We start from the raw sequence: 25,456 nt of genomic DNA, 5'->3' as shown, positions 1-25,456 counted from the left end.
GCATAACTATTTCTGGATTCAAACTTTTGACTCTCTATATTTTATTTTTATGGGTGTTTCCAAATTAGACGTGAACCTTGGAGGAGGTGTTAGTATCACTCATTTGCTGTCGTTTGAGCCATATTTGTTGATAACCAAAAATCAACAGTTTCCGAGATATTTCAGTTCTTGTGTTTTTCAAAAAATTTCTCACCTTACTTCATTTTTCGTCACTTTTTTTCTACGTTGACCAAGTTGGATTACCATTTTGGGTTAATTTCATCAGAAAAAGATATGATACGTAGGAAAAAAGCAAAACTATCCTGAATTAGATGTTGAAAAAAAATTAGTATAATTTGAAAGTTGGTGTATGAAGAAAACCAATATCAATTTCTAATATAAAATTTTTCATACATAAATTTTGAAATTTGAAAGTTGCAGGCTTATTTTCTGATAAAAATAATCCAAAATTATAATCAAACTTGGTCAGCGTAGACAAAATTGACGAAAAATTAAGTAAGGTGAGAAATATTTTGAGAAACATAAGAACTCAAATATCTTGGAAACTGTTGATTTTTGGATATCAATAAATATGGCTCAAACTACAGCAAATGAGTGATACTAGCACCTCCTCCAAGGTTCACGTCTAATTTGGAAACACCCTGTATAAATAGTGGGTATAAATATAAATTTATGGATTCAGCAGATGATCCGGTGATCGAAAGAATTTTTTCATTTTTATTTTAACAATACAAAACGCAGCCTCGACACAGCTGATATGGAAATCAGTGTATTAAATAAATTAATAAGATTTCGAATGATAATTATTATTACTTCTTTCGTGATAAAAAATTGTTTTCATTATTCAAGAGACATGCGTGTGAGTGAGGGTGAGCAATTTATGTTCGGATTACTGCAATATATCACAACATACTTTGGAATGGATTCTATTGGTAGGTACTATTCATTTCTCATAACATAAATTTTAATCTGACATTCGCCACGAAACTAAGACAAAATGAAAATTCAGATTATATTTTCTCATTGTATTATTTACTGTTTTCCTTATATCAAATGAACATTTCCCATTTGTGCACCCTAAAGATTGATTTTGATAGATGAGTCTTATATTTGAAGTGAACAAACTTTTTCAGTATTGATAATTTTGATATAATAATTATCTAACAAAATTGCCATGGGGCAAACAAAGCAATAACCAAATTCCGTTCAAATAATCCACAATATAGAAATAAACATTCTACGAGAATCGATAATGGGAAAAGTAATTCGTGGTTGAAATAATCAACAATTCCCTCATTAACTTGACGCCTCTGATGCTTCTTGCCGTACACAAATATTTGGCTTGGTAAAAGTTCAATGCTATATTTGCCATAAAACTGTAACGATTTTGAATATCATTTTATTGGGTTAATATCGATAATTACGTAGAGGCCTAAATACTTCCTCCATCATACACCTTATGATGTCATTAACACTATCTCCATGAAGTCGACTTGATGAAACTGAACTTCTTTCCTCCTTTCATCAGAATTCCATGAAAGAAATAATTAGATGAATTCATAATGCAAGTCAAAAAATTTCCTAGTCTTTTCTTACTAAATAGCAATGGTATATTATTTCAATATTCAATGTTATTAATTTTCAAGAGAACCATTCAGTAAATTGAGAACAACTTATTCGGTTCATTAATTAAAGAAATGAAAATTGGGAATCGGTTATGGTCATTAAAAAGTGAATTCAACCCTTATCCCAATAAAATCTTTTGGGGTATGTAGATGTCAAAAAACAAATGAAAAATTGTTGTTGCCTTTCAGTTTTTTTTTTGAAAAACGAGAAAAAAAAATCTAAGTACTGTGTTCAGGCTAAGATCGATCTACTTTGAAGATTTAAAATTAATTAAAAAAAACATAAAAAATCATGTTGAGTGGAAATAATTGATGTTGAAATATTTCGAGGTGCATAGGAATAATGACACTTTTATGTAAAATTTGCAGCATTTTTCAAATTCTGGGAGTACAAAATAGCTACTTTTACACTTTTCAATTCGTATTCTGACAATATGCGGATTGAAAGTTCTGTTGCAAGCTACTTTGGGTTTCAAATAAAAAATTTGAATTGTCCAGTTCCCTGAAGAAGACCCTGAAAAAGGGGCGAAACGTCGACCAATAAAATAAATTAGAGAGAAGATCTTAGATACTAATTTTTTCTACACCACTCAATCTTAAGACTAAATAGGTTTCTTTCTTGAAAATTAGACTAAGTTTATATAAAACCAAATATAATGTAATATAAATAATATATAATATATAAGATGTAAAATTCAAGGTATGTATTTGTCAGTTTTTCTACTCAATTCAAATATGCTCATCAAAAATTATTGGTGATATGGGTGATAATATAGCATTGCTCTAAATGATCAAGATGTAAAATTCAAGATATTTGTCAGTTTTTCTACTCAATTCAAATATGCTAATCAAAAATTATTGGTGATATGGGTGATAATTTAGCATTGCTCTAAATGATCAAGATGTAAAATTCAAGGTATTTGTCAGTTTTTCTACTCAATTCAAATATGCTAATCAAAAATTATTGGTGATAAGTGTGACAATATAGCATTGCTCTAAATAATCAAGATGTAAAATTCAAGGTATTTGTCAGTTTTTCCACTCAATTCAAATAGGCTAATCAAAAATTATTGGTGATATGGGTGATAATATAGCATTGCTCTAAATGATCAAGATGTGAAATTCAAGGTATTTGTCAGTTTTTCTACTCAATTCAAATATGCTAATCAAAAATTATTGGTGATGTGGGTGACAATATAGAATTGCTCTAAATGATCAAGATGTAAAATTCAAGGTATTTGTCAGTTTTTCTACTCAATTCAAATATGCTAATCAAAAATTATTGGTGATATGGATGATAATATAGCATTGCTCTAAATGATCAAGATGTAAAATTCAAGGTATTTGTCAGTTTTTCTACTCAATTCAAATATGCTAATCAAAAATTATTGGTGATATGGGTGATAATATAGCATTGCTCTAAATGATCAAGGTGTAAAATTCAAGGTATTTGTCAGTTTTTCTACTCTATTCAAATATGCTAATCAAAAATTATCGGTGATATGGGTGATAATATAGCATTTCTCTAAATGATCAGGATGTAATATTCAGGATTCTTTTAAAATTTTTCTTTTTACAGAAAAAAGGAAAAAGTAATGATTCAACAATACTATCTTGAAAACATGAGATATGTAGATACTTATTATTGAAAACAACAATATCATCAGCAAACGAAGCGTACAAGCAATCCAGAAGTAAATTTCAATATAGCAAAATTTCAACTCCCTCGAAATAAATTTGCCCATGAAACACTTCATAAAATTTCAGAAAGAATCATAATCATAGGAGCAAGACAAAACATATTATACTAATACAGAAAATCTAAGAGGAAAAATATATTTTTCTATAAAATTTAAAAAATTTCGAATCAAACTTCGATTTTTTGTTTCATCAAAGTTTTTTTTTGTTGGTCCCTTTTGCTCCAAAAAAAGGGAACTTTTCCTACAAAATTTAAAATCAGTTTTTTAAATGTCGAGCCTGATACTTCAGAGATGTATTTAATTCGATCTAAACACACCATCTTCTACATGTATGTCGCAATATATTTTTCAGTCGATTATCGAAATGAATGTTGGAAATTTTAAATACCCAGTAGCTTTCACAAGTAGGTAAGGATATTTGGTCGTTTGGAAAATAAAGTCAAATAAGTAGTGAAACATGATTGAAACTTTCAAATGCATCAATCAAATATGTACATATTTTTACCTTTCAGTTTTTGAAGGCTAACAAAATATATTCACCGAAAGAACCAGTTCAATATTATAATGTTGATAAAATGCGGCAATATACTTTCTAAAATGCAGTTCTTTCCATTCACCTGAATATTGAGCTTCTGTAAGATCTTTGAAGTCCGCGGAAATCATTCAAATCATCCCCTAACTCCCGATTCTACACCTTTAAAAATTCCTTGGAAACGGGTAAAATAGAACTTTGGCGGGGATGGGTGAAAAGGGCTCATTTTTTCTTATTCTCAAGTACTCAGGGGTGCTCTAATTCTCCCCACCAATGCAGGGGTGGGGATATCATCGCTACGTTAGGTTAGGTCAACCCCTCGTTGACGACGTTTCCGTGCTACGATTATTCTTCAGTATCCGATTGCGAGCGAACTAGAAGGGATGTATAGTCGCATCCTTCAGTGACAATCTTACGCAAATTCAACCCTCTAGTCAGTTATTGTGGCTGTTAATCGTAACTAGGAAGTGAGAAAGTGTCATGGACTGTTTGCATTGTTGAGATTTTGTGCTGGAACTATTTTCGACATGCCATTGCTGCAAGAAAATACAAAAAGAGGTTCGACTTTTCTTCTTATGGACAATCTTAGTTGTCAACAAAATGTATTACTCTAAAATTTTTTTTTACTAATATTTATTATCCAACCTCGTACAAATCGACAGCCACAAAATTCTCATCACAGATTACAATTTGTGTGCATTATAAAAGTCTGACTCCTGAAAAAAAAAGGTTTCTTGTTCCAATCTCCAATCATAGCTTGAGAACATCCGCAATTTCGTTGGACGAAGGGTAATCACCGAATTCACTATCTGATGAGAAAAACAAATTGTGGTTTTGGTACATTAATGACTTTATCCTTTTGGAACCCATTGAGATTAGATTAGAACCGGATTTGTTAGTTGATAACGGTATCACAAATATGCATGGATTGGGTTTAGGATATGGGTTGACGTTTATGTTTTGTTTTCAACTTGTCCATACCAATTTTGGAGTAGATAACTGATTTATCACTTCTTTTGAATATTCACGTTTCCTTTCATTTAAAATATTTTCCATGCAATATTGTTATTTTTGCGAATTTTCGCAAGCAGTAATTTTCGTAGAATGTGAAGTCAAGATTGTCAAGTAGTTATTATGTTTTGCTGATGATCAAATGATTAATCATATAATATAAATGCTCTCATCAGATTTGCATATTATGTGATACCTGCAGTTTTAACAAATCCCATTATTAGAAATATTTTCCATTTGTAGAATTAGTTCTCGGATTCAAAATTTTCTTCTTTGAAAATAAGGAATCACCATTTTTCGCTATACTTTTTTCGGACAATAAATTCATTTGACAGGTGAATAATTCATATCAGCGAATGAATAATTTCGTACATTAAATTCATTGTTTCATAATATATGTAGAATTCGGTTCCAGCCTTCGAAAATATTTTATCCGACGGCAGATGAAATAATTTTAATTATTTCTGCTATGAACTTTCCCAAATTTCCCAATGGATGTTTCAAAGAAAGATCAGAGTTTTAGCTATCTGTCTTTCCATCTTATGAATACATTTCGAGGGCTGCAATTTCAATTTCTTGAAAGAAGAGATATTTAATAATCGAAGAAGAATAACGGTCAAAAACTTAGTTTCATTTATATTCTAGAGCGGCTAATATTTAGCCACATTTTAGCTAAAACAGACATAGGTACATATATAAATGACATATTCATCCCATGCGGAATATGATCTTTGTCAATTTGTGCTTCAATTTATGCAATTCGTATATACTACTATCAGAAAAGGATATACTAATACTACTTCATTCGTGTCTTCCATTGTGATCTAGTGTTCGGAGAATTTCAGAAATACGAAATTTCGTTTCAAATGTGCAAGTTTTGAAATGAATAGACCATCAATTTTGGATTAAATGGACCGTGTTATATTTATAACAACTATTTATACTATTATAACTCAGAATTTTTCTCATTAAAACAGTTAATCTTCTGTTGATATTACTACTGAAAATTCTCAGAATCAGTTCAAAGATATATAATGAATATAGATGCCGAAAAAGGAAGAAAAACTGAAAATTCAAATTGCCAATTCTCATTATTCATTTTTAATTGAGTCAGTTTCGAAATATGTACAGGGTGGGGAAAATTGGTGATACCTGAATTACAACATTTTCAACCCAACGAGATAGAGGAAAATGCATGGTATATTACGGTAGTCTTTTTTCGAGAAACTAATAATGCTATCAACTGCATTACTCTTTCTTCTTTTGTTTTCGAGTTATAGGTCAAAATTAAAAGTTGAAACTTTGGTCATTATCTCCGTTTCTGTTTGAGGTAGGATGTCGCAATGAAAACATTATACAGACACTTTTTTGATCCCAATCCAGTGGCGTACTATGATTTTTTCCAACAGGTATATTTGCTGAGGTATAACATGGAGATGTATTTTTTCTTATGAAAACAGTAGTTTAAAATGACTTAGAAAGACTGAGGGCGATGCATGATATATTTCTGAAACGGTAAAAAAATGGCGATTTTTTTTAATTCATTTTAAACTACTGTTTTCATAAGAAAAACACAACTTTATGTTATAGCTCAGCAAATAAACCATTAGGAAAAAATCATAGTACGCCACTGGATTGCTATAAAAAAGTGTCTGTGTAATGTCTTCATTTCAACATCCTAGCATAAACAGAAACGGAGATAATGACCAAAATTGAAATCGCCCAAATTTAAATTTTGGCTTTTAACTCGAAAACAAAAGAAAATAGAGAAATGCAGTCGAAGGCATCATTAGTTTCTCAAAAAAAGACGACATGAATCGTACATTCATTTTCCTCTATTTTGTTGGGTTAAAAAGTTGTAGTTCAGGTATCATCAATTTTGCCCACCCTGTACTCATTCAGTGGTTATATAAGGTTGATCTCGGGTTAATCGGTGTAGCTATAATCAAATAAGATATTTAACAACATTGATATTTAACAAAATAATTTGGATTTGTTCTTGATTTGTAATCGAAAATTTTCATATAAATGAATGATCATCAATTGATTGGGCTCTCTAAATATTAAATTGATTGGGCCAATACTTGATGGAACTCTTTTCTCTTTTCATTGCTGAATATATTGAAGAAGTAGCAATTGAGAATAATTTAATGAAAGTATAAACATCATAATTTGATGTGAGAATGATAATCTGAATGATCATGACTGAAGACTGAATTATGGATTGAAAACAAATTGACGTCTGTTGGTCAATCAAACGTTGATTCCCTGATCAAGCTTTATGAAACCCGAGGTAAATTATATTTCACTAGTCCAAGTTTGTACTAGTAAAAAAAAAACAAATGAAAATTTTGATATCTCAGTTTCGGGGTTGATTAATTGCACGTTTTCATAAATCGATATCATCTATTATTCAGGATCTAATGCCTTATACCGCATGCGACCTTAAAGGTGCAGTTTTTCATTGCTTTATCCACGCTCTTACGCCAAGGGTGTTTCGGGTTCCTTCAAGCGAAAACGTCTTCAATCCCTTTCAAAATTTCCAAGAGGTACCATCCGCGTCATTGTGCGCTTTCTTCCCCATTCTGAAGACGATTCCACCAGAGTAATTTTGTATGAATATCGGTCGCAACACATGTAGAAAAGTGCGACATCAAGAAAAGATGTAACCCACCCCTACTTATCATTATTTATTTACGTTATAACGTGTCATTTGCCTCTTTTCATGAAATGTTCGATGGGTTCTTTTCTATTTGTTAGTTTTTGAAGTGGGGATATTGTTGAGTGTACCCGCCTGTTTGCTGGAAACAACAACAACGAAAAGTAGATTTTTCGTTTATAATATAAATAACTCCCTACATGTTGAACTGGAATGTGTGACAGTATTTTTGATAAATACTTTCATTTTTTTATATCTAATTGTATAATATCGAAGAGACTGTTTAGAAAAAGTATCTAAGAAGACATTAAACTAACATTCACGTTATAGAGGGAGGCCTAAAGCATCTCGAATTCGAATTCCCTATCCCTTACATTTATTTGATAAGGTATAAGACGGAAGCTGATTTTGATCATATTTCATTGAAGTAATAATTCATTAAATAGTATTTTATTGTTTTAATGTTTAAATGTTGTAGTTCTTCCCTTATTATCAAAGAAAACGAACTCGCAGAGTGTATGTCGACCCCCTGTATCAACTTCCCCCGCAATTAAACAGACTGTATCACAAAATTAATCGATATGCTAAAACTCCTAAATAATGAGTGAGTCCGTAATGGATCTATCTCATCCTGGGACTCCTCCTTCCTCCCGGTGCGCATGCCTCTACAGCCATTATATCTTGTCCATTATCTCCTCCCTTCATTAGCAACGTCTTACGCTCAACCCTTTCCCCGAAAGACAGGAAAAACGGCAGCGAAGCTGCGTGATAAAATGTAACGCACAGACTTTTCCACCCCCACCCTGGCGAATTTCCCCCGATTCCTTCCCCTCCGCGTCGCTCTTCCGACTCGGCTGCTGGCGATGCCTGATTTTAATTAAATTCCTTACCTCCCCGACTGTCCTCCTTTATTTCTCCCTTTCTTCGCCTTCGACCATCCCCCAACCCCGCCACTGCTGGTTGATGGAACGGCAATTTCGCAAGATCCTCTCTGAAAGTGATTAAGATATTTTGCGTCGGCAGGCGGGTCTGTAAATTCAAAATTGCTACTTCTTCATGCTACTGCAGGAAGAATAATTTCAATACCTTCTTCTCATTTGATACCTTAGTAAATGCTTATTCTTATATACATTGTATCTATTTATGAGATCTCTCAACCATTTCTCCAACTAACCGCCAGCTTCTTTTTGCAGAAATCCTAACTCCAAGGGAGATCAAGGTGGAACCAGATGACCAAACGAATTTGAACAATTCGTTTTCCGCAGTTGGATTCCCATCGCCCTTCCCAAACCCAGCGATGTTTACTCCCTCCCAACTGCTTATGGCTAGTCAATTCATGGCAGCCTCAGGATTGGCCATCCCGCCAAACCCTGCATTCTTCCATCCAAGTTTGCTGGGACAGTTAACGTGGTCGAACACATCTCCACCATCTCCTCCAAACAGCAGCCAACAGCTATCTCCAGCAACGAAGGTTAGAAAGCTCAACATAAACAACAATAACAATATCGTGACAAGTAGTACAAATGAATTAAAGGCTGTTACGAAGAAGAGATGGAAGGAAGAAAGGGAAGCTGTATCACCCACCTCCAGTTCTTCACCGCCATCGAGCACTGACGTGAGCACCAAAGAAATCAACAGGGATAAACAGTTCACCTGCACCATTTGCAACAGATCATTCGGCTACAAACACGTGCTACAGAACCATGAGAGAACCCACACGGGAGAGAAACCCTTCGAGTGCCCCGAATGCCATAAGAGATTCACTAGGGATCATCATTTGAAAACTCACATGCGTCTACATACAGGAGAAAGACCGTATCATTGTGAACACTGTGATAGGCAATTCGTTCAAGTGGCGAATTTGAGGAGGCACCTACGGGTACACACTGGGGAAAGACCATATGCCTGTGAGCACTGCAGCGCTAAATTCTCTGATTCAAATCAGCTCAAAGCGCATCTTCTGATTCATACGAACGAGAAACCGTTTGACTGCGAAAAATGTCACAGTAGGTTCAGGAGAAGGCATCACTTACTTCATCACAAGTGCGGGATGGACAAAGAAGTTAAGATAGAAGTCGATGAAATGGAGGAGATCGCTAGGACAAGACAAAGGATCTCACCACCGACACCAATGATTGTACAGTCATCTCCACTCATATCCCCCAAAACTCCAATTTTATCACTTCCTCTATCATCATCTTTACCAGAACAAACGGAACCGGAAGATTTGTCCATGAGCACAGGCATGCATTCTCCAGTCTCTAAGTCACCTTGTTCTTGGGAGGCTGAGGACGATAGGGACAGTTTCCACGAAGATCTTCAACCTATCGATCTTCGAGGTAAAACTAAATCTTAGTGTATATTAATATTTTAGATAATTGTGTAAGGTATGTTGAGTCTCTCTTGAATCCGAGTTTTTTGAACCTATATTTAGATTTTGTACATTTTTTAGTTGGGTTCAGGAAATTTCGATTCAAACTTGGTTATTCTGTTTAAAAGTTGGAAAATTTTTGTGCCCTTCGTTGATCGTTACACATCTCACATGATGTTTGGTATACAAGTTCCTCGACCAATAGCTTATAATTTCGAAGAATCTCATGATATATAATAGGGTTATTGAAATAATTCATCTTAATTTAACCGGTGTTGAGTTCCTGCTTTCTATCTTTTCGAAACAGATACAAGATTTGCGTTTTAGTTTTAAGTCGTTAGATGTGATGCATATTTATGTTTAATTACCACAGAAGCACGGCTACAATCTAAATATCAAAATTTATTTTTATATTATTTTTGTATATATGTACATTGTCGATAGTTAGTTTAGTTTTAAGTTTTATTTTGTTCGTGAAACGAACATATGGTCAGTTAGACGAATTTGTTTTCATTATCTTTTTCCATGATGACTCATTTCTTGGAAATTTTTCACATCGTCGTCGGTAAAAACTGGTAGGATTTCGAAATTCAGGGTTTCATTAGGGTACGAATTCGAACTCATGCAACTTTGAATGGATGTCAGAAAGACCGCAATACTACCTGTTACTGCTTCACTGAACTTATTGGGGCTATATTGAACTATTTTGCATACCCAAATGGCTTTCAACCTCTAAAGCAATATCACTTAAACACTAAAAACCAAGGTCGATCCTATTGTTTACTTGCTCCACTTTATTGCAAGAGTGCAGTCGCTTTTGTGAAATCAGAGCATGCCGCTTCTTTTTCCGTGCAATTTTAGAAATCTGCAGGCAATAAATCCACCGAGGGACAAGTCCGCAACCGCATGTCATTTGAATATTACTCCCAGAAGAACAGTAGCTGAACGAACTTTCATGTCACGGACATTGACGGTAAATAAAAATGCAAAAAATATGTCCACCTTTATGCTCACTGCAAGGAGGGTACCTATTGTTGACTTTTTAATTTATGTTTTTACAGTCTTTTATGAATGTGGAAGTCAACACCGTTTTTGACCTGCAGAAGAAATCATTATTCATATTCTAAAAATTGCTTATTTTTTTAAATTTCTTTCCAAATCGAATTCAGTTGAATAGTTTTTATTCATATTTACTAAAATCTGGTAGCTAATTTCATTTAATTATTTATTTTCGCATATGAAGTGATATTTTCAGTTACAAAACTTCTTTAGGTAGAATCTTGCCAAACTTTAACTCCCTTGTAGCTAACCCCTTTGCAAATCGAAACTAGTTTGGTAATAAAATGTATAATATTACATTTTGGTCGTTTTGAAATGCATACCTTGATGGTGAAAGGTGAAATACACGATTCCAATGTAAAGAATGAACGGTCATCTAGTGTTAAAACCCGTTACGAACTAGATTTTAATTTGCGTTTTATATTCTGCAGAAATATGATATTTTAGTTATTTTGCTGTTTCCACCTGGTGGACTTGTTGAAATCAGATCGATTATGTCAAGTTCGCAACCGTTGAAGAGAAGTTAGAGATTGCAATTAAAATTTTTCAACTTCATTTCTCGGAAACAAAAAAAATATCAAATTTTACAGGTTAATTCTTGATTTCACAAAGCCTGATCGAGGAATCAACGCTTAATTGACCAATCAACATAGATTTTTCAATTGATGATAAGTTATAAACATTCAAACTATTATTGTTGCATCAAATTATGATACACAATGTACATACGTCCATTTGACGATAACCCATTGCTGATTTTTCAAATAACGTGTCTTCAAAAAAACTCGTCGTCAAGTAAGCTTTGGAATTTTGAAGGTTGATGTTCTAGGTCTAAACGTAGCGCTCTGCTTGTACCAACTCATTATTTAGAGAGTGAAAAATGTAAAAACATCTCAATGACATTCTAACCTGTAGAACGCTTATTGGACAGTTTTATCAGATTCATAAGTTTAAACAAAATCTTATAATAGAAGCTTAGCGCTGCGGCGTTCAAGCACAGAATATGAACTTTAAAAATTTCTTTGCCTGTTTGACTTCGAATATTTCTGACGTTATTCAGGAATAAACAGTTATGGTGATTTAATTCTTGAAATCGACTCACTAGATCTAATCGTTGATCGGGCAATCAAAGTTTTGTGAAACTACATGTTTTCGAATAGGAATTTGTTAGATTTGAACTATATTGAAGAACTTAAACTTCAAATCATTAAACTGAAAAACTATTTATTAATTTTGTAATTTGAGCTATGATTCTTTGACATCTGAGTTCACTACGACGCGACGATGAGAAAAATTTCCATTTTCCACACTGAACAATTTCCATTATTGTGCCATCATAGGTTAAGTTGTTATTCTGTGAATAAGAGTGAAATACTCTAAATAAAGTTTATTTTTATACAAGTTTATGCAGAAAACCCCGTGGTAAAAGGAAATCGTCGGTCTATACCTCTGGGTTTTCTGTGTAGAAAATGATACAGGGTCACTGTTTTTTATTTATTTATTCATACGAACATTCGTCCAAACACATCATCAGACCTGAAAAACAAAAATCACCTCCGAATACCATTCTCGATCATCAATTATCTGTACATTTCTAGATTTAAGGGGATATTATATGTGGAAAATTTATAATGATTGTAATAAATGGAAGCGAAGTTAATAGGTGTATTGGATGTTGAAATTAAAGTTTTCTCCCTTGAAACATTTTGATCACACATAACTACCTCACCCCTTTAATTCTTTTCCACTAACTCTAAAGACTGATTTTCATTAGATATACCTGTGAATATTATAGCAACGGATTTTATAGGAATTTGTACATAAAAATAGCAACTTCCAGATTTATATGAGATAATATCATGTTCTCGAGTCATTTTTGTACAGCATACGTTCAATATAGTAGATATACAGGGTTTATGCCTTCTGGAAGAAATTCAAAGTTGGAAGATATGTTTTATGTCCATTTAGAGTATATTTCTGAGATATAGACAGTTGTCTACGCAAAAACCTACCTCAATTGTGTGAAGTACAAAGTTGCAAGTATTAGTTTACCTTTCCCTATTTTTACATCAATGTCTTTGTCCTAATATCTCAATGTTCGAATCTTTTTTTCTGTTGATGTTTGACGAAATGTTTGTCATCATTTTGATCGGATCTCTCATGTATCAGTGTAATAAATTTTATATAATATGTCGACATTATTTTATTAATAAAAATGTTCGTTTGAACCTGTGTTTCAATACCCAATCCTACTTTATAGATACATATTATAACTTCCTTCTACGACAGCATTAGCTAAAAGGAATACAAACTGCCAAGTTGTGCAAATGACTTCAGCGTGTAAACGGGCCTTATAAGACATCATAAAGCACAACTGATATAAAACACTTCGAACAGATGGAAGTGATCGGCTACCATAGTTAATGACCCCCCTTCAACTTTTTCTTCAATAATCCTTCTACAACAACCAAACAAAAACCATGATTTATATAGAAGGAGAATATTTGTGCAAAGGAATCATTTCCAAATTGAGAAAAGAAGTGGGAGTTGTGTTTCTCTGATGAGGTCGAATAAAACCGAAACAAACGTCAGCATCCCGAACAAGAGATCCAAATAGGCGCAGTTCTGAAAGTCTGGCCAGGTCTGGCTCAGGCCAAAAGACCCCTTTTCAAATAATGGTCAACATCTTTTCTCTAATTGGACGGTCTTTCCGTTGGTATCCTGAATAATGTTCTGTTGACAGTTTGATTCAGATCGTAACATTTTTTGTGAAACTACACATAGGTCTTTACAAAAAAGTAAGTGAACTTGAATAAACCTATTAATGCATGGTGATGATCTGATGGTTTCCCGTAAAATCCCTTTTTATTTTGATTAAACATTTTTTTCTTTTTGATGGATCGTTCGGAAGATATTCCATCACAAACTGCGATTCTGAAGAATGACTGCAATGTTACTTTTCAGCAATTCCGCTCGCAACTGCAGTGGGGGGCAGAAAAGATGCATGAGTTGATCACATTATTTTCTTCAACAATTCAAGTTTCTGAAATATCACTTCACCACACTGGTGCCAAGAATCAACTTTCGCCAATTAAATAACTTTCCCGCACTAGAGCGGGAAAGTGACACTTTCCAAATTGAAATGAGTGCGGGAATGTAAGTAGGTAGGTAAAAACACAAAGAAGTAGAAAAATATATTTTTATTGTTTCGTTAAAAGCTGAACATTCCAAGTTTTTAGACATAATCAAAAAAGCCGAGAAACATCAATAATTAACAATCAGATCTGAACACCAGACAGAATAAAAACAACAAGAATATGTATTATATATTTATTAGCAAGTAGGCCCAAATAATAATTACATATTATAAATATATAATTTTAATACTGAATTTATTCTCAATATTCTTACCTCTTACTAAAATATAAAATGGGGAATATAATTCTAATGAAGCACGAAAATCACATGAAACGTAAAAAATAGTCTTGTCTGAAAATGGCGAATTCTTATCACGTGATGCGGATTTCCAATGAAAAATGACCAATAGCAATAGGCGAGTACGTCACCTGTCGTCAGGTAAGCTGATACCACGCTGGTCGTTTATAGAACTCTGTTATATTGATAGGAGCGCCCCTTTTGGAGAGTCGCAACACTAACACAGGAATAATATTTTCTTGGTTTTCAAAAGTTTCATATCTAATGTGTAAAACTATAGGTAATACCATCTTTTGCCAACAAAGTCAAGAATCAGTAGAAAATAAATTTTCATTGTTCGCAGCTTGATGATGGACGCAATGAGCAAAAATCTAAAAATAAATAAGAGATAAGATAAAAAAATATTAAATTAATTCAGAAGTACAGGATCGTATTAGGAAGAATAGAGTTGAAGGTAGTAAAGTTCTGTCGATATAACATGTTCTTCGTAAATGAAAATATTGTGGGTCACTACTGGATTCTACGTGAAAGTGTCTACAAGTATTCGTTAAAACTATTCCAATATATTTCGCAATGGCCGAGAAAGAGGTGGACTCTGAAAATAGCAAATTTCAGAATCAGCCCCTAGTTTGTGGCATTATTGGTTTCATCGAATAGAAGCACTATATCAGTTGAAATAGGTAATATATAGTGGCTAGCAAAAACTCGCCAATTTGTTTTCTGTCAAAATATACTTATACTCCATTCACTTTTATTTAGCACTCGGTTGGCCATGAAATAATTAGTTTTGGAACTAGAACGGAGTAAGGTTGGCACTCATGAAATGTCATTACGCCGTTGCCACAACTAATATCAATTAATATTACAAAAATGCCGAAAGTGATTGAAAAAGAGAGAAGACATGGTTTCAGGAAGTGTTATTTAGAATTAAGGTCCGCTCATTCAAATATTAGGTAGCCCTTATATTCTTATATCTACATAATATCAGAAGGTAGAGAACATATTCAATGAGAGTGAATTCAGATAATGTTTCATCTGAATCTAAACGACTTATATTCTAGCTGAATGTTTTTACAATCAGAAGATTTGGGAATGAAGGAGATGACAAAGAATTTCCTTCTATTGGGAGAGTCTAAAAAGGGGTGGTATTTGAGAATTTTGTTTTAGGGTTAATGAATGCGAAAAGTTACTACAGGATTTTCGATTAATGTAATCGTAGAAGTTCCAGAAAATTGATTTTTCTATTTTTCATTTGACTTGTCCCATACATTGTAGATGTCTCGAGGGAACAATAAATATATAATTATTATTTTTATTATATCAAAGTATTAGAAATAAACAGCCATAAATACGAGCCAGTTGTCCTGTTAATTGTTAATTCATGTGAAATTTTTATTTTAAGTTGATGAAGTTCCTCTTGCCTTGAAAATTCTTTTTAATTACCTTGACTTCCATTGATGCAAGATGATTTTTGTTGAAAAATTCAACATTCTTGTAATTATATGTTAATTGCTTCAAAGAGATAACCCTTCCCAACCATCTGCATTTCATCTTGGGGTTGATTTTTTTGAAATCTTCAATATTTAGCCAAAGAAGATAACAACATTAACTCTCCTCAAACATATTGCATATTATGTGTCAATGAATTATAGAGTTAACTCTAATACTATAATCTTTGGTGTCAATAATTCAATTTTTTTCCACAGCAAAAATAAGTATATATATTTAAAAATTAATCTCTTTTATTTTCCATACAAATAACTAGATTTGGTATGCCTTCAATCAGTTCGTATAAACGTCAATGTTTTGACCATTGAATTCTTTTGGAGTTCAATGGTTTCGACAAGCGTCATAACCTCACATTTTCGTACTATACACAGTGAAATGTGTCAAATTTCTATGGCCAACCGAGTGCTAAAATAAAAGTGAATGGAGTATATATACTTACAATACACATTTGTTCAGGAAACACTTAGGAAACTTGTGTTTTTTCTCCCCAGTAAATGGAACTTTTTTCTCGTATAGGTGTTCCTAAAGTGTGGAACTAGAAAGTGAATTACATGATTTTCACTAAAATGAGTTATTTTATCACAACAAGTGTTTCGCTATCACATCAGTAGCATCTTAAGTTTGGTGAAGGTATACTCAATAACTGATGTTAGTGAAAATTATATTATTCAGTTTTGTGGTCTTCATCATTTCGACAGCAGTATTGACAAGAAGCTTTCATGAAGTATGAATAGTTGCTTTTTATCAAAAACAAGCACGGTTTGGCGAACACCACATCAACCTATACTCCATTCACATTTATTTTAGCAGTCGGTTGGCCATGAAATAATTTTCTCAAGTTTTTGTAACTAGAACGGAGTAAGGTTGGCGCTCATGAAATGTCGTTAATGTCAAAACGCAGTTGCCACCACTAATATTTATTACAGAAATGCCGAAAGTGATTGAAAAAAGAGACAGGATTTCAGGGAGTGCCATGTAGAATTCAGGTCCGCTCATTCAAATAGTTATACCCTGATATTCTAAAATCCACAAAACGTCAGACGGTAGCGAACATATTCAAGAAGAGAATTTATATAATGTTTCATCTGAATCTAAACGACTTTTATATTTCAGCTTGATATTTCCACAATCAGATAGATTGTGAATGAAGAGGATGACAAAAAATTTCCTCTATTGGGAGACCCAAAAAAGTGGTGGTATTTGAGAATTTTATTTTAGAGCGAACGAATGCTATAAGTTACTACAGGATGAAATTCTCCATAAACGTGTTGTGAAATCAATAACAAAATCAGAAGTAGGTCGGTAAAACACGTTTTATTGATACTAATAATCTATGACAATCGATTTCGGCCGTGGGGCCATCATCAGGTCAGCTGAAAGAACACAATAGTAAGAACAAGAATTTTAAAAACCATCTGAACATGTCTCATGCTATATAGCACTTTTTTACACTCACCGTCGAGAAATATGCAAATTTACAATGATTATCTTTGAAATCAAGAATCAGACAAAACATGTAGATATTATAGAAGTATAGGTTAGCTCAATTTTTCAGAATGGAATGTGCAGCGCAGACGGGTACACAACGTGATCTTACGAGGTTCACAGACAGTTGACGGTTGAGTATGGCACTTTGACGTTCTATGGTCGAGTGGATATACAGGGGTAACGAGAAATGAGAGTCACTGGTTGGGAAAGAGAACTAGTTTGAACAAATTTGGGTTAGGAAAATCTTTAATCTCGTTGAGGAGGTGTTCATTATTTTTGTTCTTCAGAATCTCGAGTTGTTCTAGAAGAGTTAGTCTCCAGAAGTCGTCGCTTTCATGAATTATGGTCAGTCTTTCGAGTGAAGTGGAATGTTCATTTTCATGCAAGTGGCTACCCATCGCTGAAGCTGGTCTATTCTTGACATGTTCATTAAATCTGATTCCTGCGGCTCTGGTTGTCATACCAATATAGAAGGCAGGGCAGTTGTTGCAATTTATTTTATAAATTCCACTTTTTTGGGCGTTGTTTTTCTTTGGTTTATTGTTAACCAGTAGTCTCTCTAAAGTTTTATGTGAGTTGTTAATGAGGGCTAGGTCGTGATTGGAAAGCAGAGATTTTAACTTGCAGTTGAATCCATGGAAGTAAGGAACCACCACATAAGTTTTCTTGATAGGAGTATGAGGGTATATTTTCTTGTAGATGCGTTTTTCTTTGATAGAGGCCAAGATGTTGTCCACAAATTGTACAGGGTAGCCATTGTTGGTGGCAATCTTGTAGATGTTACCAAGTTCTTTATTGTAGTCTGTTTTAGTAAGGGGAATGTTAAGCAGGCGGTTCAGAAGAAAGCAGAAGGCTGTCCTCTTGATCTGGGGTGAGTGGTAGGAGAACTTAGGGATCACAACGTCAGTTTGTGTGGGCTTTCTGTAAATATTTTAGTTAAACGAATTGTCGGGGTTCAGAGTAATGTTCAAGTCCAAGAAGTTAATATTGTTGTTATCGGAAATCTCTAGTGTGAATTTAATTCTGGATAGGGAGTTAAACTCCTTTCTCACGTTCATCAACTCCCTATCCAGAATTAAATTCACACTAGAGATTTCCGATAACAACAATATTAACTTCTTGGACTTGAACATTACTCTGAACCCCGACAATTCGTTTAACTATAATATTTACAGAAAGCCCACACAAACTGACGTTGTGATCCCTAAGTTCTCCTACCACTCACCCCAGATCAAGAGGACAGCCTTCTGCTTTCTTCTGAACCGCCTGCTTAACATTCCCCTTACTAAAACAGACTACAATAAAGAACTTGGTAACATCTACAAGATTGCCACCAACAATGGCTACCCTGTACAATTTGTGGACAACATCTTGGCCTCTATCAAAGAAAAACGCATCTACAAGAAAATATACCCTCATACTCCTATCAAGAAAACTTATGTGGTGGTTCCTTACTTCCATGGATTCAACTGCAAGTTAAAATCTCTGCTTTCCAATCACGACCTAGCCCTCATTAACAACTCACATAAAACTTTAGAGAGACTACTGGTTAACAATAAACCAAAGAAAAACAACGCCCAAAAAAGTGGAATTTATAAAATAAATTGCAACAACTGCCCTGCCTTCTATATTGGTATGACAACCAGAGCCGCAGGAATCAGATTTAATGAACATGTCAAGAATAGACCAGCTTCAGCGATGGGTAGCCACTTGCATGAAAATGAACATTCCACTTCACTCGAAAGACTGACCATAATTCATGAAAGCGACGACTTCTGGAGACTAACTCTTCTAGAACAACTCGAGATTCTGAAGAACAAAAATAATGAACACCTCCTCAACGAGATTAAAGATTTTCCTAACCCAAATTTGTTCAAACTAGTTCTCTTTCCCAACCAGTGACTCTCATTTCTCGTTACCCCTGTATATCCACTCGACCATAGAACGTCAAAGTGCCATACTCAACCGTCAACTGTCTGTGAACCTCGTAAGATCACGTTGTGTACCCGTCTGCGCTGCACATTCCATTCTGAAAAATTGAGCTAACCTATACTTCTATAATATCTACATGTTTTGTCTGATTCTTGATTTCAAAGATAATCATTGTAAATTTGCATATTTCTCGACGGTGAGTGTAAAAAAGTGCTATATAGCATGAGACATGTTCAGATGGTTTTTAAAATTCTTGTTCTTACTATTGTGTTCTTTCAGCTGACCTGATGATGGCCCCACGGCCGAAATCGATTGTCATAGATTATTAGTATCAATAAAACGTGTTTTACCGACCTACTTCTGATTTTGTTATTACTACAGGATTTTCGATGAATGTCATCGTAGAATAAGTTCCAGAAAATTAATTCTTCTATTTTTCATTTGGCTTGTCCTATACATTGTAAGGCTTAAGGCACCAATGAATACATAATTATTATTATTATATCAATGTATTAAGATGAACAGCCACAGATAGGCGCTGTTAATTGTTTATTAATGTGAAATTTTTGTTCAAAGGTAAAGTTCATCTTGACTTGAATTCCCTTTACTTACATTGATGCAAGATGGTTTTTGTTGGAGAATTTAATATTCTTGTAATTATCTGTTAATTCCTTCGGGAGATACCCATTCTCAACCACTGCATCATATGCATTTCATCTTCGGGTTAATATTTTTGAAATCTACAACTGATGTAACGTATTCAAACTTCAGCCAAAGAAGATAATGAACATTAACTCACCTCAAGCTCAATGCATATCATGATATTATACTGATTTCTTGTATTTTCCATGCAAATAACTGGATTTGGTATGCCTTCAATCAGTCTGTATAATCGTCAATTATGTTCGTCACATATTTTCCGAAGAGATTCGACATTGTAATAAAATACGTAATAACAGAAACTTTTACGTAGAACACGCAACTTAGCGTTGATTTAAAACCCAAAAAGATTTTGACAAGCGTCATAACCCCACATTTTTGTAATATACAGAGTGAAATGTGTCAAATTTCCATGGCCAACCGAGTGCTAAAATAAAAGTTAATGGAGTATATCTACTTATATCTTGAATACCCCGGAAAATCTACGAAAATGGCACACTCTGTATATTTCATTTATAGTTTTCGAACAACGAACTTCTACAATCTCTCTCTATTTGGAATCTATATTTGCAAAATCCACAACGTCCTAGTGTTGAGTATTTTAGGATTTTGGTGAGCGGATTTTTCAGCCCCAGAGTTTTATCCCGCATAAACTAATCGAGATGGCTTTTCCACCCGAAATTCTTGTCAGAATGTAATTTGACTCCCATTTCATCAAGTCCGAAATAGACGGAGGACCATTTCCTCAGCTACATCAATTAAAACCATAAATTTTAAAAGCGCCCCGACCCTCCCGGAGTCAAACTAAATAAAGCATATAATTCAACATTAACGGAGACGGAGAGGCAGCTATCCCGCTGCCACGGACAGGACTTTTTCTCCTTTCACCCCCCGCGTTTTTTAAGACGACGCATTACAATTTTCCTCAGGGTGAAAATCCATCCCCGCTTCCAGGCTTCACCCCACGGAAGAGTTATATCGATCTCTTGTCTTACCCTCATCGCCGACGATAGGGTTACTCACGGCTCTCTTTGTGCCCGAAAAAAACGCCGTAGTCGATATTGGGAAGGTGGAATTAAATTTGAGGAACTTCGTCTTGATACAGTGAGGGTACGTTGTCATTCGGTTTCTGTTGAGCTTGATTTTTACAGATACGAAACGAAAAAGTAGATTCGGAGAGAAAAGGTTTTACATGATTTTTACTATACGCTACTCGCTCTAGCAGGCCACAGTGTATAAGGAAATAATCCTTCTGGCCTCATTTAGGGCCGTGACACAAAGAAAGCAGAAAACAGAAACTGAATGATGGCCACCCACGACTATCTAAAAAATGGAAATATACTCCATTCACTTTTATTTTAGCACTTGGTTGGCCATGGAAATTTGACACATTCCTCTCCGTATAGTACGAAAATGTGGGGTTGTGACGCTTTTCAAAACATTTTTGGGTTTTAAATCAGCGCTATGTTGTCCGTTCTACGTTAAAGTTTCAGTAATTACGTATTTTATGCAATGTCGAATCACTTCGGAAAATATGAATGAAGTCGAAAATATGTGACAAACATAATTGACGTTCATACAAACTGATTGAAGGCATACCAAATCTAGTTATTTACATGGAAAATAAAAGAGAATACAAGAAGAAAATTGAATTATTGACTTATTGACACATCTAATATGCAGTAGTTTGAAGAGAGTTGATACTGGTTATCTTCTTTGACTAAAGGTTGGAGACGTTACATCAGTTGTAGATTTCAAAAAATCAACCCCAAAATGAAATGCATAGATATGATGCAGTCATTGGGAATGGGTATCTCTCTAATGAATTAACAGATAATTACAAAAATGTAAAATTTTTCAACAAAAATCATCTTGCATCAATGGAAGTTAAGGAACTTCACCTTTAAATATAATTTCACATGAATTAACAATTAACAGGACAACTGGCTCGTATTCATGGATGTTTATTTTTAATACTTTGATATTAATATAAAATAAGTATATACTTATTGATCCCCTAAGACATTCACAATGTATAGGACAAGTCGAATGAAAAATAGATATAGTATATAACATTACTAGCAAGGTAAGAGGGTTTTTACTGGCCTCCTTGACCCAGTAAAACCCGTTACCTTACGTGTATTGTTTTATATTTTATTTGTTTCTCATTTGTAAAAAGGTTAGATAAATTCCAAAAAAATCTCAATAATTTGTCGCAAATGTCGTAAGCTATGGAAGCGTTGCCATGAACATGTCTGTTTATTCTTCTTTACATTTGTTTTGGCGAAAGCGAAAATGAATGTACCAAAAGAAATTATTGAGGCAGCCAGCAGTGTAGCTTCAAGTTTATTACCTGCAAAATCAGCTTCAAGGTACGAGCGAGAATACGACGACTTCAAAAAGTGGCAAAACAAAAATACTGTGATTGGGGTAACTGAAGATGTTTTGTTGGTCTACTTAAATTAACTATCAACTAGATTCAGCCCTAATACTTTATGGGCAAAATGGACTATGCTGAAAAGCTGCTTGGAAATGAAAGAAAATGCCCCTGTTCGCAGGTTTGTTTTCCTTAAAAAATTTATTGAAAGATATGACGTTTAGTTGTCATTTCCAGATTTCAAAAGGTAATAGCGTTTCTGAAACGAAAAAATGAGCGTTATACGCCAAAAAAGGCCAAGGTATTAAGTAAAGAAGAGGCTGAACAATTTCTTTTACATTCTCCTGATGACCAGTGGTTGCTGGCGAAAATTGTAACAATATTTGGGATTTTTAGATGTTGTCGATGTGACGAAATTCTCTCCTTAAACATGAATGATGTAGAAGATATGGGAAAATACGTTATTGTGACATTACGGCAAACAAAAAATTTAACAACTAGAAGATTCACCATAACCGATGATGGCTGCAGCTTCAAGACCTGCATGTTATACAGAAAATATGTAAATCTTCGGCCTCCTGGAAGAGAAAGCCTAAGATTTTTTTGACATACCGACATGGAAAGTGCATTTCCCTTAATGCTGGCCAGCACACTATTGGTGGTGTCCCAAAGCAAATAGCGGAATATTTAGGTTTAAAAGACCCAGAGTTATACACCGGCCACTCTTTTCGCAGAACTGGAGCCACTATGGTTGCGGATTCGGGTGGAGATATTTTAGCACTAAAGAGTGCAGGAGGGTGGAAGAGCACCCAAATTGCGATGAGTTATGTCGATGATTCGGTCAACAAAAAAAATTCGAAATTCTAGCAAATTATTTGGTAGTAAGGAGAGTACAAATGTTCTGCAGTCCTCGAGTTCAGCAGTTTCTGAGTCAACAGATGGTTCATCATCATCAGTATCAACTCTGTCATCATCAAAAATCTGTGTTACTGGAAATAACAATTGTACCATGATTTTCAACATATATGACGATAAAACAAAATTTTCTAATGTAAATAATACTACTAACTTGTGAAAATTTTGCAAGTTAACTGTCAGTTTTACAAGTTAGTGACTTGATAAAATAAACTTTCTTGATTAATATTGTGTTTTTGGAAACTGACGTTTACAAATGAGAAACAAATAAATGTAAATCCTAATCTTATTTTTGCCTTTATCATCGCATGGTATATCATCTCTAGATATTTGTTGTTGATATATCTGGACATCACCCTGAGACCATAGATGGAAGGCTTTACATTTCCACAGAGGTAATTTATGTGGTCATTCCATTTCAGATTTTTATTTATAAATATTCTTAAAAACTTTGTTGAAACAAAAAATTATTATTTATATTGTTCTTGATTTAAGTTCATGCTCTCCCTTTCTTCAATACTTGATGGTGTGAAGTGTATCAATTTAGTTTTCTCTTTGTTCAAAAATTGTTTTTGAACCATTTGTTTGCCTGATCCATAGTAATTTCGCCCAATCTTTCAATTTCCGAATACGATCTACCAAGAATAAGTATGTTTTTATCATCCGCGTAGTTAACTGTAGTTATCCTCTTTTCTTCTGCTTCTGTGTTTTGTGCATATTCTATATTGTTCACCGCTATTATTTCGTTACTCCTAGGCTCTGTATCTGTTTCATAATCATTTATATAAATTATGAAGAATAATGTACCAGCGATGCTTCCTTCTGGTATGCCCAGAAGAAGCATCTCTATTCCAGATCTTATTGTCTCTACATCTATTTGAAACTCCACAATTTGTGTCCTACATGTGAAGTAAGATTTTACCCACTGAAGCACTGGACCTCTTATACCATGAAGTTCCAACTTGTGAATAAGCTTGTCACTGTCTAAACAGTCATAGGCCTTAGTCAAATCCAGGAATATTCCCATAGCTAGTTTCTTGTTTTCGAAAGCTTCCACTATTCTGGTAATAAATTCATAAGTTGCAGCCTTTATAGATCTTCCCTTCAAATATCCATATCGATTTCCTTTTAATACATATGTTGTTTTCTATAAAGTATTTCATTATTTGCCTACAGTAAGCCATTTCTATTATTTTTGAGAAACTAGGTAAAATGCTGATAGGTCTATAACTGTTATGGTCCTTTACATCGCCCTTTTTATGGACAGGTTTGACAATTGCTTTCTTGAGACTGTCTGGAAAGATGCCATATTTAAAAGAGTTGTTGATAATGTATGTTAAAGGTACAATTATTTCTTCTGCTGTTTGTTTAATGATATAATTCGATACTTCATCATAACCATATGACTGTTTTTTCGTTAATGCTTTTATTATTTCTTTTGTTTTTGCATTACTGATCTTTTTAAGGCGAAGTGACTTATTCTGTTCCTCTATCTTGTTAACACTATCTGTTCCAGCAATGTTTCTGGTTAAACTTACTTCAGCTCTTGTGAAAAAGTTGTTTATCTCATTTGCAGTTTTCTGAGGATCATCGGTTATTATCTCTTTCCTATTCGAATTTTTCAAACCATTTATTACTGACCATACTGTTTTATTTCTGTTGTCTGATTTTTCAATCAAAGCTTCGTAATTAGAAATGAAAGGAAACTAAAGAAAGGGGAAAGGAGTAAAATTCATTTCAAGAATTCATAACTTCATAGTGTCTGCGGATAGGTACTATGTTTGAACTAACTGGTATCCATTGAATAGATTTAGATCTATTTCAACTGAATAGTTGAATAATGGTTACCAGTTCAACCACAAAGCAACATTATCGCTTAGTCAATCCCGCATGTCCAAAAATTTTACCTAAGAGAACGAACACATTTTCCGTATCTGAAACGCTTTATCGCCTGCTAACCAACTACACAACGAGATACCGAATCGTTTCCAGCATATTCTGACGCCACAGGCCGTCGGTTATCACCATTCGTTCCTTGTTCACTCTTCTTCGGATTATTCCACGATAGATGCAACTACTTGATATAACGATGTCTCACATATGGTAGAACTTTTGCAACGGCACTTTCCAATTTCCAAGAAACAGAACGGTGAACTGTCAGAACTATGGCACGCACGTGAGAG

General features: G+C 34.1%; 1 protein-coding gene across 1 annotated transcript; it reads left to right on the top strand.

Annotated features, from left to right (window-relative positions):
- Nucleotides 1–747: 747 nt before the first annotated feature.
- Nucleotides 748–11,026, top strand: LOC123318877 (protein krueppel-like). Its single transcript, XM_044905647.1, has 2 exons — nt 748–932; nt 8,721–11,026. The coding sequence occupies exons 1-2, from the start codon at nt 758–760 to the stop codon at nt 9,881–9,883; spliced, it is 1,338 nt and encodes a 445-aa protein (XP_044761582.1). The 5' UTR covers nt 748–757; the 3' UTR covers nt 9,884–11,026.
- The last annotated feature ends 14,430 nt before the right edge of the window (nt 11,027–25,456 follow it).

This window comes from Coccinella septempunctata, chromosome 8 (assembly GCF_907165205.1).
Source record: "Coccinella septempunctata chromosome 8, icCocSept1.1, whole genome shotgun sequence".
NCBI lineage: Eukaryota > Metazoa > Arthropoda > Insecta > Coleoptera > Coccinellidae > Coccinella > Coccinella septempunctata.
This window is presented reverse-complemented; position numbering and strand designations above follow the sequence as displayed.